We start from the raw sequence: 17,958 nt of genomic DNA, 5'->3' as shown, positions 1-17,958 counted from the left end.
AAAAAGCGTGTGCGAGCAAGGAGGCCTATAAACCTGACTTAGTTACACCAGCTCTGTCAGGAGGAATGGGACAAAATTCACCAAATTTATTGTGGGAAGCTTGTAGAAGGCTACCCAAAACATTTGACCCAAGTTAAACAATTTTAAGACAATGCTACCAAATACTAATTGAGTGTATGTAAACCTCTAACCCACTGGGAATGTGATGAAAGAAACAAAAGCTGAAATAAATCACTATTATTCTGACATTTCACATTCTTAAAATAAAGAGGTGATCCTAACTGACCTAAAATAGGGAATTTTTACTAGGATTAAATGTCAGGAATTGAATGCATTTGGCTAAAGTGTTTGTAAACTTCTGACCAACTGTAATAACATGGATAATGTAAAGTTGAAATGGAATAATGACAAACATCTTTTTATTTTTGAATTCTGGATTTACTAAGTCAGGTTATCAAGGATATGTGTAACTGCAGTGAGATCCCCTCTGGGACCAGAACTGACACCCCCCAACTATACAGACATAGCAACACTTGACAATATGATCATGTCTGTCATGGAACTATTATTTTCAATGCTCAAATCCAGAAATAGAAAAGGGCTCTTGTCCCCATCTTCAGTCACATAACATGTCAGAGAAATACTGAAATGTAAACACCTCTCCCACTCAATGATCAGCTGTGTCCTCAGTCACTCATACAGTCAACAAATCTTGACGAGATAAAAATAAATAATCGTAAGTAACACTGCCTGTAAAATAGGGACAGCTCTAGTGGGGACTGGGAGAGGGGGCAGCTATGGTCAGTCAACTCAATTAATTTAAAAGCAGAGCGCTCCTACACAAGACATACATTAAGGCTGCGTTGAAACAGGCAGCCCAATTCTGATATTGTTTTCCACAAATCGGTATTTTTACCATTCACATCAGATCTTCAGAGCTGATCCAATTAGTGAAAAAAGAAGAATTGTGCTGCCTATTTAAAAGCAGCCTATGACTTACACACATGCAAGACAAGAGCTATGTTAAATGCAATTGTTCAAAAGCTCTTCACCCTTCCTTCATAATGATTAACAACTTAAAGTGCAGGATGGCAAAAAAATATATAGTCTCAGTCTTCAGGACTGCAATAGTGTATGATCGGAGGGAAATGGTATGAGGTTAAATGCTTCATCATTCTTGCCAATGCAGGTTAGTTGAACAAATTCAAGTTTGTAGTGTGGTAGTACTGTAGCTACTACTTGACAGGAGGTTGTATGAATGGGGCTTGAGAGGAGAAACAGGGTAAGGAGTAGTGAAGCCCCTGGCTGACCAGGGCCTCTTAGCCCTCCTGTCCAAAGTCCTCAGTGAACTTCCTGACCTTGAACAAGTCTTCACTGTTGACTGTCGGACGCGTGGTTGACAGTGACCGCAGCATATCAGACTGGAGGGCAGAGGGACAAAGCATTAGCATTGTTCAGTATTTGTACAAATATGATTGTGTAATGCCTGAATGTGTAAACAAAATGTGAGTGTCTGTTGTGGATGTTTCTCACCATGCAGACGATGGGTTCCAGCAGCTTGTCGCTAGGCACATCCATCCAGGTTAATTCTATGGCAGCTGGGTCCCCAGGCGAACACGGGGTCAGAAGGTCATCCACCATCAATTGACTGTTGGCACGGGATGGCCCTCGCACCTAAGAGTACCACAACAAACAAATTCTAAAATCTCTTTAATAGCAGAGAAAGAGAAACACCTTTAGTGTAGTGTACAAGAGTCGACTACAATAGAGTTACTATATCATGGGCAATGTCTCATCTAATCTGCGTGTGGCCACGCAGCTCCCCAGGACTGCCACGCAGCTCCCCAGGACTGCCACGCAGCTCCCCAGGACTGCCACGCAGCTCCCCAGGACTGCCACGCAGCTCCCCAGGACTGCCACGCAGCTCCCCAGGACTGCCACGCAGCTCCCCAGGACTGCCACGCAGCTCCCCAGGACTGCCACGCAGCTCCCCAGGACTGCCACGCAGCTCCCCAGGACTGCCACGCAGAAATATCAGCCCATGGAGAGAAGCACAACTTTCTAGAGTTTTCCCCTCTTAACACTATCAACCTTTTCAACTATCTTTTACTGTGATCGAATCAACTCAATATTAGCCACTTTCAATGCAACATACTTAAACAAAACGAACTACGGAGGATGTTTTGTTGTAGGTAGTATACTTCGGAGTAGGCTTCTATTACACACGACCCAGCCCATACTTTACACAGACCTGTGGGGCATAGTCAATCAGAGCTGCAGTAGGCCTTTATGCAAATAGACCATTGCAATATATATGGATCCGTGCTATTTACTATGAACTGGACTGTGTTACCAGCTGTGGTCTTGAGTAGATGGGCTTGTTTTGAGATCAAAGCAAGAGCTGCATGTAGCCACGTGTGCACATTTTGTTCATATCTTTTGCTAGGGGCAGTGTTGTATTTTGAGACAGGCTTGAATAAGCTAAGTAGCCAATAGACAGAGGGTAGCATAATTGGTCTGATTCTCTTTAAGAATGACATGGGAATAATAATGCATTTGATTTTGTAAAGTGGTTTCTTGTATCAAAAACAACATTTTCATTAACCTTGTCTAAAGAACAAGTGGACAAACAGGTTCATGTCAAGCCCTGCATGTTTTTTTCTTCTTCAATGGAATGTAGGCCTACATTGAATACCACACATTGGCTGCTACTGTAGGATGAATGATAGAACAGGTATTTAAACGTTAAAATGTTATGGGATGTATTTTCTCCATTGTTTTTGATGGTAAGCCAGTCTGGTAGACCTACATTATGAGCAAATAGTCACAGTAGCCTAGTTGGCCACTGTTAAAACTAACTTAAAGCAGGTTCAGCCTCAGTGTTCACAGTAAATGCACACTGGAAGTTGCACAGAATTTTCACAAATTCAGACCCGAAATTTGCTCAGCGAGGAAAAAATGAGAGGGAACATCATGGGTATAAATTACCTTTTTGAAGTGTGTGGCTGACTGCACTTTCCTGACAGGCTGCATGAGGGCATCTCGTACAATGACGCTGATGTCAGCCCCGGAGTAGCCTTCTGTCTTTTTGGCGAGCTGACGAAGGTCTGCGTCACTCAGGCTGTGGGGTGTGTTGCCCAGGTGCAGCCGGAACATCTGTGACCTGGCGGGCTCCTCTGGGAGAGGGATGTAGATACGCTTCTCAAACCTGACAGTGACATAATTCTGATGAGAATGCTTGACGATGACTATTGTATCCATTAGGAAATCATTTTTGCTTGAACAATACAACACAAAACATTTCCCATTTTGGGTGCTTATCTACTGTTCTACAAACATTTCAAGAAAACTCCAGGACTGGTCTTCCACTCAATGAAATCTACATTAATAGGTACAGACAGTATAAACAAATATTCAGGCTTTATCATTACTTTTGTGAATCTGTTAAACAACAAACATACTGTATATCCCATCCCAACCTGCCCCCTTACTGATCACTGACCTTCTACGGATGGCAGCATCCAGAACCCAGGGAATGTTAGTGGCCCCAAGGGTGAGGATTCCATCGTTGTTGTTGCCCACACCTGCCATCAGAGTGTAGGAATGAAGACTATGTAAGCCTGTTGCTTATATAGAACATGTTACGCATTGAATCGGAAAGATCAAGTCAACTGATGCAGTAGACTTTTAAGTTAAGTCCTCTTTGATGGGTTTTTTGTTGGATCTGAAGTCTTAAAGCGGTCTTGGCCGAAAGTGGGGAGTGGGTATAGACTGTAGACTGTAGACTAAATTCTCACCTTGCATCTGTACCAGGAACTCGGTCTTAATCCGCCGGGCTGCCTCACTCTCATTCTCATTCCTGGAGCCACAGAGCGAGTCCACCTCGTCAATAAAGATGATGGAGGGCTTGTGCTGGCGGGCAAGATCAAACAGGTTCTTCACCAGTCTGATGGATAGAGAGAGAAAGAGGCACAAACATTCAACAGGATACTTATGCTCGCTTCGAGGCAAGCAACACTGAAGCATGCATGAGAGCGTCAGCTGTTCCGGACGAGTGTGTAATCATGCTCTCCATAGCCGATGTGAGCAAGAGCTTTAAACAGGTCAACATTCACAAGGCCGCAGAGCCAGACAGATTACCAGGACGTGTACTCAAGGCATGCACGGACCAACAGGCAAGTGTCTTCACTGACATTTTCAACCTCTCCCTGACCGAGTCTGTAATACCTACATGTTTCAAGCAGACCACCATAGTCCCTGTGCCCAAGAACACTAAAGTAACCTGCCTAAATGACTACCGTTCCGTAGCTCTCACGTCTGTAGCCATGAAGTGCTTTGAAAGGCTGGTCATGGCTCACATCAACACCATCATCCCGGAAACCCTAGACCCACTCAATTTGCATACCGCCCCAACAGATCCACAGAGGACACAATCTCACTCCACACTGCCCATTCCCACCTGAACAAAAGGAACACCTATGTGAGAATGCTGTATTGGCTACAGCTCAGAGTTCAACACCATAGTGCCCACAAAGCTCATCCCTAAGCTAAGGACCCTGGGACAAAACACCTCCCTCTGCATCTGGATCCTGGACTTCCTGACGGGCCGCCCCCCAGGTGGTAAGGGTAGGCAACAACACATCTGCCACGCTGATCCTCAATACAAGGTCCCATCAGGGGTGTGTGCCGAGTCCCCTCCTGTACTGTTAGCCAAGCATGAATCCAACACCATCATTAAGTTTGCTGACGACACAACAGTGGTAGGCCTGATCAACGATGACACAGACTATAGGGAGGATGTCAGAGACCTGGCAGTGTGGTGCCAGGACGACAACCTCTCACTCAACGTGAGTATGACAAAGGAGTTGATCGTGGACTACAGGAAAAGGAGGGCCGAACAGGCCCCCATTCACATAAAAAGGGCTGTAGTGGAGCAGTTCAAGAGTTTCAAGGTCCTTGGTGCCCACATCACCAACAAACTATCATGGTCCAAACACACCAAGACAATCATGAAGAAGGCACTACAATGCCCTTTCCCCCTCAGGAGACTGAAAAGATTTGGCATGGGTCCCCAGATCCTCAAAAGGTTTTACAACTGCACAATCGAGAGCATCCTGACCAGTTGCATCACTGCCTGGTATGGCAACTGCTATGCATCTGACCATAAGGCAGAGGGTACTGCGTACGGCTCAGTACATCACTGGGCCTAAGCTTCCAGCCATCCAGGACCTATATACTAGGCATGTCAGAGGATTGTCCAAAAAAATTGTCAAGACTCCAAACACCCAAGTCATAGACTGTTCTCTCTGCTACCGTTTGAGCTCCAAATCTAGGTTCAAAAGGCTTCTACCCACAAGCCATAAGACTGCTTAACAATTAATCAAATGGCCACCCAGACTATTTGCATTAACCCCCCTCCCCCCTTGTTTTGACACCGCTACTACTCGCTGTTTATCTATGCATAGTCACTTTACCCCGACCTACATGTACAAATTACTTCAATCATTGACTCGATACAGGTAGCCACTGTATATAGCCCGATTATTGATATGGAGTGCGTTTTTTTAACTTTAGTTTATTTAGTAAATATTTTCTTAAAACTGCATTGTTGGTTAAGGGCTTGTAAGTAAGCATTTCACAGTAAGGTTGTATTCAGCGCATGTGAGAAATACATTTATATTTGACACATAAGTATCAGTGAGATTTTGGGGGATTTACATGAACAGTAGAATTACAAATAAGAAATTATGTCTCACTTCTCACTCTCTCCAAGCCACTTGGACATGAGGTCTGATGATGACACAGAAAAGAAGGTGGAGTTGTTGGCTTCTGTGGCTACTGCTTTGGCCAGGTAAGACTTTCCCGTCCCAGGGGGTCCAAAGAGAAGAATCCCTCTCCATGGAGTGCGTTTGCCTGCAACCAGAGATACATTCAAGCAAAATGAACAAATAGACAGAATACACATACAGTATTATCATTATGGTGACATGTCCATGCAGAAGATAGTGAGAAAGAGAGTATATATGTGAGGGGAAAAAAGGCAGTCTAACCTGTGAAGAGGTGAGGGAATTTAATGGGCAGGATTACAGCTTCCTTCAGGGCCTCCTTAGCTCCCTCTAGCCCAGCTACATCGTTCCACCGGACATTGGGCTTTTCCATCACAATGGCACCTGTACCATGACATGGATCAGTTTAGCATCAAAGTTCATTTCTCTCAAGAACATCAGACACAGTTTAGACAGCTGGTGTGTGAGAGGAGACAAACACACACTCACCCATCAGTTGCTCCTGCAGTTTCTTTCTCTCTGGGTTTTCACCCTCGCTGTCACTGTCACTCCTAAAAGGAATGTGTAATGTGAAAAACTATTTGGTGCCGGTGACTATGTGGCACTTAATTGATTTCTCTCGACTCAACCCCATTCGATGTGTGGAACGGATGTGGGTGGGTCTGTGTCTACATAAGGGTGGTCTTTTTTTTTTAACTCACAAAAGCTCTGACGAAGGCCGTCAGGCCGATGCGTAAGCTTATTACAGATCAGTGATACTATCAAGAGCAGTGTGCGGTTTCCTTTTTCCTTCATATTGTCTGTTTGGCAAATTGTTATTTCCTAGGTATGCTTGTGTTAATGTAGGACAGTGTCTGTGTGAACAGATGTGTGACAACATACTTATCATTACTCTGTGCTTCCTTGACAGGCTTCTTCCCTGTTTTTTCTTTGTTTTTCAAGAAATCTTTGAGTTTCTCGGCCCGGTCTAGGTACTGCATACACTTCCCACGTATGCTCTCCTTTGCCTTGTCACTGTGTGCCTCATCTGGAAGAAGAGTTCAAACACATAACTTTTTGCTTTCAAAAACAACAACCTAATTTCTACTCTGAATACTTAAACAAATTGGACTGTGGACAGAAAAATATTACATTTCACACTCACACTTGATAGCATGCAGGAAGTACTCCACTGCATGCTGGTAAAGGCGCAAGGCTTCCTCATAGTTCTTGTTCTTGTCCTCCTCTGTGGCTTTGGTCACAAGATCAATCGCTTTCTGTGTGAGGGAAGAGAGGAAGGGATGAACCATATAAATGAAACAGGGGAGTCCAGGTTCAGACCATGGGTCAAACCAAACAAATAAACTGTAGATTTACCTTTAAGGTTGGAATCCATAAACTGTAACAGATGATATGACATTTACAGACTAATAATTACTAGTACTCACTAGACTTGACAAGCAAACTATTTTGTTTGCAAGACATTCCTCCTAATAGTTATTCGTGCCAATGGTCAAACTACCAACAGTGGAAAATGTGGTGTTATTGTTGTAGCTACAGTATTCAGTTCAATAACAAGTTGACTGGTAACTATTAAGCAGAATGTATAATAGTGTAGCTAGTAAACTAATGGTGATAACGTTAGCTAGATTTTGTTGACACAAGTTAGCAAGTAACGTAGCGAACGTTAGCTAGCTAATGTTTTGCTACCTGTAATGTTGACGTTGTCATTTCATCTCACTCTTTTTCTCTTCGCCCAGCGTCTCTGATGCTAATTCAAGGTATCTTTCAAAATATGGTTGCTATATTTTCAGGAGAGGGGTTGCTACAAAATCATGACAAAGGTAGCTTCGCTAGCCTATATTTGACAGCCACTGCCCAGGCAACAGCAACAACCGTAGCTAGTGGCAACTACAGACGTTCATGCAGCGTCTGCGTCAATCTTGAAAGAGAAGAAAAACAGAAGTACTGACGCCTAGCGGACAGGATGATCACTGAGTCAGATTATTATTCTTTTTTTTAAAGAGGAGTGGCACGGTATTGCGAAATCCATTTTTTTTGTTATGCTTTTCTGAACCAGCTTTCTTTCCATTGCAATGACAGACATCAAATCCATTTGTTACAGTTGGACATTAACATGTTTAATTCTTATAGATATTTACATTTTAGATTATTACATCACATCTTAATACAGGCTTGGAAGTCTAAAATACTTTGCATATAACAGGCTTGCAGCAGCAGGGTTTCTCCTGTGCTTTCTCTGCTAAATGATTGTGTGGAACGCAAGCTGCCACATATAACTTTGGTTAAAAAACCCTTTCTCAAAAAAATAAGCTTTTCTTTGCAATAACAGTATATAGCTCAAAACTAACAACCAAAAGAGAAAGATATGACAGTTTGACAATGTGAAATGCTAATTAAGATACATTCATGGGTAAATTAAGGTGGCGATCAAGCTAGAAATTGAACAGTTCAGGTATTGATAAAAATGTCCATTATTAGAAGTAGGCCTACAGAGACTGAATTGGGATAGAGTTCAGGCATACAATTGGCAGCATCCACAAGGCCCCCCTTACAGTATCCGCTTACATACTGAGACAAGCTGTTAGGGTGATCACGTGGTAGAGCAGGGTCTGAAAAAGAGCTTTGACATATGTAGGACTCAGAGGTCACATACAGCAAGATGATAAGCTTATACAGGGATAAAACAAAATAAAAGAATAGCATCCCATTTGTACTAGTAAACGCATCCAAAGCTTTCTTTCACTAAATGGACATGATGAGGTACCATATTACAGCTGAAATTGTGTTTTCTCAGATATCACAGTGCTGAATGAACATCTTTGAACGTTCTTTATAGGTATATATTTCGCTTATTTTAATTATGTACTGGATGGAAACATTCCCCAGAACACTTAGCAGACAGCTTGTAGCTCAGTGACTTTACTGTGGATGCCTATTGACAGTAAATATTATGTTTACATGGTGTGTATGCAACACTTCCTCAGGAATCACAGAAAAATATGAGGTCAGAAAAAGGCAGAGAAGCTTAGGTATGACCTCATGAGCTTTAATAGAAAGCATTGGCTTAGGGCTAATGCAGAAGGGAATGATAAAGGGAAGTGGTGTTCTCAGGCAGCATAGGACAATGGTTTGGCAGTGTGACTAGCCTACTGGAGGGCAGGTTGACTTTGAGGCAGGTGACAGGGGTCACTGGCGTTATGCCATGGTTTTGCAAATGCTCAAAAACAGCATCACATTTTCATAGTCAAGTCATGCTAAACATAGGATATACTTACAAAATAATTAACTGAAAAACTGTACGGAAATAGCATGTTAACAATATAAGAATAATACTATTGCTGTGCATGTTGTTGAAAGCTTACTTTGCTTTAAAACCTATTACCTTTTGAAAATAAAAAATACTTTTACACACACTAAAAATAGCATTTATGACTACATGTAACAAGGCACAGTTGGCAATACTGATTATAACAGTCATTTTGGATAATGTGCTAGATAATCAGTTTTTGGGTAACAGGCACTCTATAAAGTATAAACCCATTCATTCCGGCAGTATGCTCTAGGCCACTCACACGCAGTCATCAACTTGGAAACCCAATTGACACATGCTCATATGAACAAACTCGTACTCTGTTCATCACAAAATCACTCATTTGCCTGACAAGAACAGAGTACATACATAAAAAATGGCCAAAATGACATTGGAAGGCTGTGTTGAATGATACATAGTAAAAATAAGAATATTTCTGGATACGTTCCCGACTTCAGCCTCTTCCCATTTCACGTCAGCAGGCCCAGACGAGTCAGTTTGGCAGACAGGAAGGAATGAAGAACAAACACCATGGGCTTGGGGCCAGAGTGCAGGTCAAACACCTGAAAGAAAGAGACAAGATAAAACAATACAAACAGTACATTAATCAATACAGTCAATGGACTTTTAGACCATTACACTCTAACAGTGATGTAGTTTACCATTTCACCCTCTGGACCCCCAAAGTCCAGATAGAGGTTGCGGATCCCGTCATCTGCAGACATCTTGAGCTTCTCGAAGGGGTATCTGAAGAGCACAGCACCCCCTGCAGTCTCTCCTGGCTCCCGGGTCACAGTGAAGCCCTTCTCATAGTGCAGTATGAGGCGAACGTCCTGCCTGTTCAGCATGCAACCTGAGGTACAGAGGGAGGGAAGTGTGAGAACAGTACTGCACAAAGTAAACGTGTGTGGGTGTGTGTGTGTAATTGGAACAGTATGTGCCTGTGTAAAAGAGTTTATGAACATGTTTGTGTTGCAGTGGAATAGGGAAGGAAAAGACTGAACATTTCCAGCACATACTAGCAGCCAACTATTGTTCTCTATTGAGTGGAAACATTCCCCCAACTGACTATGCTTCTTCCTTTACAACTTTTTTTCCCCCACTGGTGTTTTTGGTACATTCACTTTTTTCAGTCACCACTTCCTGTATCACTGTGAGAAGTGAATCATGTGATTCCAAAGCCTCACTCAATAATATATGCAGATAGTTAGACAAACCAACATTAGACATACGGACAGACACACACACTCACCAATGGAGACCTCCTTAATGAGTTCTGCGGCAGCATGCGCCCCCTGCACCAGGGCCCGGGTCCACGAGGACAGGTCCCAGTGTGTCTCCACCCGGAACACATGGGACTCGATGCCCCGCCCTGTACCCGTCCGAGTGGCAAACACCAGGTCTGCCCCCTGTGCCGGGGAACTGCGGGCACTGCCAGAGTGCACCAGTCTACAGAGAAACAGGAACAAACCACAAGGTTATATCAACTCACTGTTTGCTCCTCCCACAAGTGATTTTTAAAGAGCTTACAGTGATTCATAAGTTATGATAACAAAATGCCAACACATCGCAGAGTGAAAATGGCAGAGAGAGAAAGAGATAGAGACAGACAGACAAAGAGAAATACAACCTACATTCTAATTCTGTCTGGCAAACTTGTTGCCCTACCTTGTGGCAAGTAGTGGGTGTGTGAGCATGGGTGTGGACCAGGCTTCGCGGTTCCATGGCACTGATTCAAACAGCAGGATATCCTTCTCTGTCAGTGCCATGACGATTGGTCGGAACTGGTGCCGCCCACCATCCAGCTGGACCTACACCATAAAGAAAGAGAGACAGCATGAGAGAAGTGTGTCAAAGTGCTTATGTAATTTCTGATGAGATTTTCCACATCTGATTGTGTAGTTGTGTGAGTGTCATGCTAGGTGGGGCCCAGAGGAAAGTTAACGCAACGGCACCTTCCTTTGGTTCTGTCTCAAAGTGCTTCCTGTCAACCCCCAACATGGCCAACAAAAAACACACACAGACAATACATTTAACATGGTGTACTGACACTACACCGCTACCCACTTTGTGGACCATTGCTCCCACGCAGCTATGCCCTGTGGACTATTGCTCCCATGCAGCTATGCCCTGTGGACTATTGCTCCCATGCAGCTATGCCCTGTGGACTATTGCTCCCACGCAGCTATGCCCTGTGGACCATTGCTCCCACGCAGCTATGCCCTGTGGACCATTGCTCCCACGCAGCTATGCCCTGTGGACCATTGCTCCCATGCAGCTATGCCCTGTGGACTATTGCTCCCATGCTGATATGCCCTGTGGACTATTGCTCCCATGCAGCTATGCCCTGTGGACTATTGCTCCCATGCTGCTATGCTCTGTGGGCTATTGCTCCCATGCAGCTACGCTCTGTGGACTATTGCTCCCATGCTGCTATGCCCTGTGAGCTATTGCTCCCATGCTGCTATGCTCTGTGGGCTATTGCTCCCATGCTGCTATGCTTTGTGGGCTACTGCTCCCATGCTGCTATGCCCTGTGGACTATTGCTCCCATGTTGCTATGCCCTGTGGGCTATTGCTCCCATGCAGCTATGCCCTGTGGGCTATTGCTCCCATGCAGCTATGCTCTGTGGGCTATTGCTCCCATGCTGCTATGCTTTGTGGGCTATTGCTCCCATGCTGCTATGCTCTGTGGGCTATTGCTCCCATGATGCTATGCTCTGTGGGCTATTGCTCCCATGCTGCTATGCTTTGTGGGCTATTGCTCCCATGCTGCTATGCTCTGTGGGCTATTGCTCCCATGCTGCTATGCTCTGTGGGCTATTGCTCCCATGCTGCTATGCCCTGTGGACTATTTGCTACATTCATTTTGTTCAGCTGTTTCTCTTTCCCCCCCATTGTTGACCTTTCTTCAATTGTGTTGTCTCTAGTGTTCTTTTTAATTATGTGTAACGTGTGCTGTGACTTGTGGCACATGTAAACTGCACTTTAAATCTATTCTGATTCGCACAACATATAAGACAGCACATTTAAAAGACTACTGAATATCACAACTGAAAGTTCAGAACAAACACAGTGACCCATTTATAAAACTCTTCACAGTACACATGCACTATTATACAAGGCTGAACAACATTACACAATGCTGTATGTGCAAATCTGTACACAAGTGTATTTGACAGCAGCATACAGTACTTCAATTTGATTATTTTGCTTAATATTTAGTGTGTTTGTGTAATTTATTCTAAAGGCCTATATGAGTGCAGTACCTGTTCTGCCAGCCAGCTGATGTGTTTGAGTTGGGGGTGTGACCCAGTGGTGCTGGAGCCCAGATAGGAGTTGATGTGGGCCAGAGTCTGGGGCAGCAGGGCAGCAATGTTGGTGTGGATGGCTGTGAACCAGGAGTGGGCGCTGGGGCTATCCTTACAGCGCATCACTACCGTGTGCTGGCCATCAGGGGAGTGCAGCTCCAAGAGCCTTTGGGAGTCAACAGTCCTCATCATTATCTTACTAAAACATACCAAACCAACATTCTAATTATGTTTCCTATTTTCCCTCTTATGCCACATTTCAATTGCACGCACACAATGCAGGTCTTACCTGTTCTCCAGGTCAGGCATGGTCAAGTTTCTGCTGATAAAGCACATTTTGAGGAGGATGACCTTCCTGTCCTTGGCCCCACTGTGTTTGGGGGACCCAGAGTCCTCACTGCCACTGAAGTTGGGGGACTGAGGACGCACCCCATCCCACGGCAGGTCTGCCACCAAGGAGGGCTTCTTAAACAGTGGGGAAACCTCTCTGATATATTTAACTACAGAAATGCAGAAAGACACAAAATAAAGAACATTAGTGATTAATTATGCATAGAACTCAAGTTGTACAAAAGTGTGTCTAAACACACACACAATTGATCATGTTTCAGACTGTGGTTGAAAACTTGCAATGCTCAATTAAAGAGTAATACATGTCTTATAAGGATGTATTAGTCTCTTGTGGAGTTGTTCTGAGTAGGAGAGTTGGCGGAGCAGTTGTGTGCTTGGCAGGTCGGCTGCTTGGAGAAGAATGGCTTTGACTGAAATCATGAATTCACTTTCCAAATTTGGTCCTGCGGCCTATTCCACTTCTCTCTCTCTCTCTCTCTCTCTCTCTCTCTGGTGTATGTTAGTCCTCTGGGTCGCTCTGCTCTGACTGAGAAACTCGATATGAGGAGCTGAAAGGATGAGGTCATTGTTGCATGTAGGAGAGGACTAGGGTTGTGAAAGTAATTGGCCCAAACATATAGTATGAATATGGGTGGACTGTGTGTGTGTTTGTGTGTAATTTGACGGAAAGAGGGAGATAGTGGTGAGGCACGAGGTCAAGGATTGGAACCCATTTCCAAGACCCTGCTAACCACACTGCTCTTACTAACCGTGTCAGGGAATATTTCTGCAAGTCTTTTGGTGTGTATATGTACCGTATGTGTGTATGAATGTGTTTCACGAAGCGGGCTGGACCTCTGGACATGAGCTAGAGCATGAGGAAACCCCTACCCAAACCCAACCCAGAAAGAAATCAAGATGGACAGAGCCTGCTACAGTCACACTGCGAATCCTGATGAAGCAAAATAAAGATTACACTCACTGCTATAGTGGCATATGCCCAATACACACCGCCACATGTTTTAGTGAGGAGTAATAAATGACGAATCAAGTTAACGTAATTATGCTCAGTCAAGACTTCTTCCAGTCACAACACCACTGCAGTGTTCCAATGTGGTTATCAATGTCATGGCATATTTAAATACAGGTTCTGTCTGTGTGTGGCATTCCTACGTCCCCACTCTACTGTAGCTCTGGTATCTGTATGGATATTCTTTAGCAATGATACGTTGAGCTATAGGTGACAAAGACGTTATGACACTGGCTCGCATTCAGAGGGAAGATACATATTGGAGAATTGGAGATTTAACACTACATCTCCATCTGCCAACACTCTCTGCTTGAGTAAGTGCAGACTGCAGTGGAACAAGGAGGATGTTTGGGCTAGTTGGTGTTTTATGGCAGAGTAGCCTGTTGAACTGAAAGAGGAGAAAGTGTGTCCCACACCCAACATGGAGTTAAAACTTTGTGAAAAGTTCTGAGTCAGATAGTTGGTTCCAGAAGCTACTCTCACTGTCCCTCTCTGGTGCTGTTTAAAGATCTCATTATAACTGTCAGCATTGTCACTCAGCTCCAGTTCAGATTTTAATTAGGGCAGTACACAGAGGACAGTGTGTGTGTGTGTGTGTGTGTGTGTATGTGTGTGTATGTGGTGTGTGTGTAAGAATGAAAGAAAGAATGAAAGAATAAAAGAAAAGAATAGTGAGAGATTGAGAGAGATGAAAAGAGGTGCATAGAGATGCCATCACACATAGCTGGAGCTAGTTCGTCTCTCTCCCTCCATACCTCTATGCCCACAGCAATGCAGAGGAATGAGACAGAGAGGAGGAAGCGGAGAAGAGCCAAGGGAATCTGTCTGACTCCAAATTATATTTGGCTGAAGGAGTTGAGGTTCAATCCCCCATGGGTTGATCAGGCATACATTTTCTGTCTTCTTCTTGTAGCCTTCACCCGGGTATGGCTTTAAGTGATCAGTTACACCACAGACCCTTACCAATGTTTTTCTTTTGACCAAAATCCCCCTGTGGTTTGTCCAGCTTCACCCTCTTTTCTCTCCCCCTCCCCCTGCCACAGACTGTGTGCTGCCAGGCCTTTAATGAGAACAGTGTGTCAGACTCCCCAGATGAGAGGGGGGTTGTAGAAGGGTCTGGAGGGGCTCCCTCTGCTCCCCTCAAATATACACACCTGCCCCCCATTCAAAAAAGCCCCCTCTGCTGCTCCCATTCAAACACACACACACCTATCCCCTTCCTCGCCTCGTTGCACCCTGACCTGGATCACAAAAGGATGGCATGCCAGTTGGCAGAAGCATTGTATATATCCAGTAGGTGGATTTAAAAAAAACATTATAGAAAGTACACATGCTGCTACACTGTCCATGCAATGAATCACACAAACAAATGTCTTTGGTAGGTTATGGTCAGATATTTATGTGGATATCCATCTCTGTTTACAGACACAGACAACTTGAAAAAACGATGAGACAGAGACTGGAGAGCAAATGTGCGTTTTCCCACTGATATTAATCACATACTTCATATGTGGTGGCTTTTATGACGCATTGCAGAATCAAGTGAAATGTTCAATGGTCATTGGTCAGTAAGTTTTGGCTTGTGAACAAAAGAAAATAACTGTCTCTAATCGGGCCTGTCCCCATTTTATGAATACAGTCTTTGTCTCTTTGTAGTGTTCTTATTCTTCCTTTTAACCAGACAATGGCCTCCTCCGCTATCCACCAACGAGCAGACAAACTAAACAAGACAGCCATGAGCCAATGTACTAACTGAATGGCGTTAGTCAATGTCCATTACAGTGAGCTCATGTTTATTATGAACGGCAAAATAAAGCAGATATTGTATTAGTTAGAAACACAACATCCAGGCCTGTGTGAGAGTTCTACACAGACCTTGGGAGCAACCTGGTTGAGGAATGTGAAGTCACTAATTGCTGTAATGTCTAGCGTTTATGTACTGTGTACATTACATATTGGTCTGGAAATTGAAACCTCATTCTGACCTTCAGAGGATGAGGAGAATGCAGACAGATTGGAATTGTGGTCCATTTACAAACACCACAACTCACTCCCTGTCATTCTAACAAACAGTGACAGGCAACTGGCACATTCCTTAAACAAAATCACAGGTTTTCCGCAATGGAGAGACAGAGATTACACAAAGTTATTTCGGACTATTAGGCCTATTTCAGACGAGGAGCAGAAAATACGACTTTATTTTTGGGGTCATAGTGAGAACTCATTTGACTTGCTAAATGACACAAACTGCATCACACTAACTACATCCAACCTTATTCAGTATTCATGCTGAATTCATTTGCAAACCATTAACCACCACACAGTGCATTTCAGCCCCTGACCAGTTGTTTCCAAACCCTGGGCTTTACACTGAAGTGCTCTTAAAATCTATATATGAGCACACAAACGTGATGATTCGCCCCTTTAGCATACAATGACCTATCTAAAACAATCCACTGCCACAAATACAATGTAGCTAATTTTGTAACCACAGTGCAATAGTTTCGTGTTTACAATAGACCTAAAGATAGGCTACGTTGAGTCAGTTGACACCGCCCCCTATAAAATCCCATCAATGGTTGTGGAGTGTGAACTTGTTACATTGTAGCCTATGCGCTGTGGTCTGGCAATGTGTTAGAAAGTAAACATTGTAGCCTAAAACCATGGTCTGAATTCTGGCTACGTTGAAAATAAATGAAAAAGTAGCCTGGTCATCAATCAGTTCATCTAACTGGCTGCTCATTATCTTATTTTAGGTATTTCTGTGTGTCTATTTCCTGATGCAATATTCTGCCCACAGCTGCATCCTAGGCCTAGGTTGCATCTTCTAAGAAAAAGGCAGAATTAAGTCGCATTTGGCTATAAATCGAACATGGTTTTGGCTACTACTGAAGGCTGCTGTCAGACTGACTGGCCTTCTCAAAATCCCCGCTATTGCGTTTGGAAACTTACCCTCAAGCGTAACCTCTTTCCCGGCCTTTTTTAGAGCCTGCACCGCTAGATCATGCGTGGCCTCCCTGAGGTCATTTCCATTGACTGACAGGATCGCGTCGCCGACCCGAAGAGCCCGACTCTGATCAGCTGCAAGTCCGGGGAAGATCTTGGATATGAGGATGGGCATTCGGTTTTCCCGACCCCCCTTGATACTGATCCCCAACCCGCCAGACTCTTGTTTTACAACTCTAACTTTACGCACAGCTTCTGATGCGCCGGATTCTAAATTGATGGAAGTTTCGCCATGCCTGGAACTGAAGCTAGATCCAGGACTACCGTAACTGGACCCCGGGCTGCCAAAATCAGAGTTCGTACCGTTATCACGATTATACTTGCCAGGGCTGGGGCTATTAAAACCGTCGTAGTGACCCCGGTTGATGCCCCCGCGCGCTGGGCTACCGCTTCGTCCTAGCGCACCATGGTTCGGATGTAGTTCTGGGTTTGAGGTTTGACCACGGTTCGAATTTCCCGACGCTAAACCCGGGTCGTTTCCGTTAGACGTTCCATTCCGCAGGCCCGCTGAATTGGTGTAATCCAAGTTGTTCCCGTGTCCGCTTATCTCTGTTTCGGCCGTTAATGTGAAAGTCTCGCGGGTCAATTCGGCCGCTACCCGAATCCAGCGGTCCCGGAGCAAAAGATCTAATTGACCATTTTTGTCCGCTCGTGTCCAGACAGCCATCCTGGTAGTCCGCGGTAGATTTCAGACTAAACTCATGATGAACTTTTCCTATTTTCAGAGTGCGTAGGCTACCCAAGCACTATCCTACACTACATTTGACACACCCACTTACGCACAGATTGCAGGAAAATGTTTCAACAAAAAAAGTGGAAGGGAACAAATGCCTCTGACGGCCTCCCTCTTCATTTGAGGTGCTGAAGCGGGCCGCCTGCTGAGGAAAAACTCGGAGCCGGATGACAGAAACAGCCAATGAATGGGAACTCAAATTACTTATTCATGAAAGAGGCGGGGTGTCAAGAAATTCCCAGACATGTAGGCCTACTTTTTAAAAATCTTCTGAAGGCTAGTCCATCGCTCTTCTCAATATAGGGCTCTATTATCCCGTCTATTAAATTGTAACAGACACTTTATAATATAAGTGTTTATAATTGATTAACGAATGGTAATAGCATTTAACATGTAGGCTATAGCATATAGTATATTCATTGACATTTTCAACTATCTAACAAAGCTTTA

General features: G+C 44.1%; 2 protein-coding genes across 2 annotated transcripts; both read right to left on the bottom strand.

Moving 5' to 3' along the window:
• Positions 1 to 368: 368 nt before the first annotated feature.
• On the bottom strand, positions 369 to 7,702 carry vps4a (vacuolar protein sorting 4 homolog A). The gene is made up of 11 exons (XM_024423399.2): positions 7,476 to 7,702; positions 6,931 to 7,042; positions 6,669 to 6,813; positions 6,276 to 6,337; positions 6,051 to 6,170; positions 5,757 to 5,913; positions 3,798 to 3,946; positions 3,503 to 3,584; positions 2,989 to 3,208; positions 1,534 to 1,674; positions 369 to 1,421 (listed from the first exon to the last, which is right to left on the bottom strand). Exons 1-11 carry the CDS (start codon positions 7,494 to 7,496, stop codon positions 1,320 to 1,322), a joined length of 1,311 nt encoding a protein of 436 aa, XP_024279167.1. The 5' UTR covers positions 7,497 to 7,702; the 3' UTR covers positions 369 to 1,319.
• A 182-nt stretch (positions 7,703 to 7,884) lies between these two features.
• On the bottom strand, positions 7,885 to 17,642 carry LOC112252288 (beta-2-syntrophin). The gene is made up of 7 exons (XM_024423398.2): positions 16,722 to 17,642; positions 12,699 to 12,909; positions 12,368 to 12,575; positions 10,768 to 10,910; positions 10,352 to 10,548; positions 9,762 to 9,952; positions 7,885 to 9,662 (listed from the first exon to the last, which is right to left on the bottom strand). The coding sequence occupies exons 1-7, from the start codon at positions 17,440 to 17,442 to the stop codon at positions 9,570 to 9,572; spliced, it is 1,764 nt and encodes a 587-aa protein (XP_024279166.1). The 5' UTR covers positions 17,443 to 17,642; the 3' UTR covers positions 7,885 to 9,569.
• Positions 17,643 to 17,958: the final 316 nt, after the last annotated feature.

The sequence above is a fragment of the Oncorhynchus tshawytscha genome, linkage group LG06, assembly GCF_018296145.1.
Source record: "Oncorhynchus tshawytscha isolate Ot180627B linkage group LG06, Otsh_v2.0, whole genome shotgun sequence".
In the NCBI taxonomy this organism is placed as follows: Eukaryota; Metazoa; Chordata; class Actinopteri; order Salmoniformes; family Salmonidae; genus Oncorhynchus; species Oncorhynchus tshawytscha.
The sequence above is the reverse complement of the archived record's forward strand: the minus strand, read 5'-3'. Positions and strand labels throughout refer to the sequence as shown.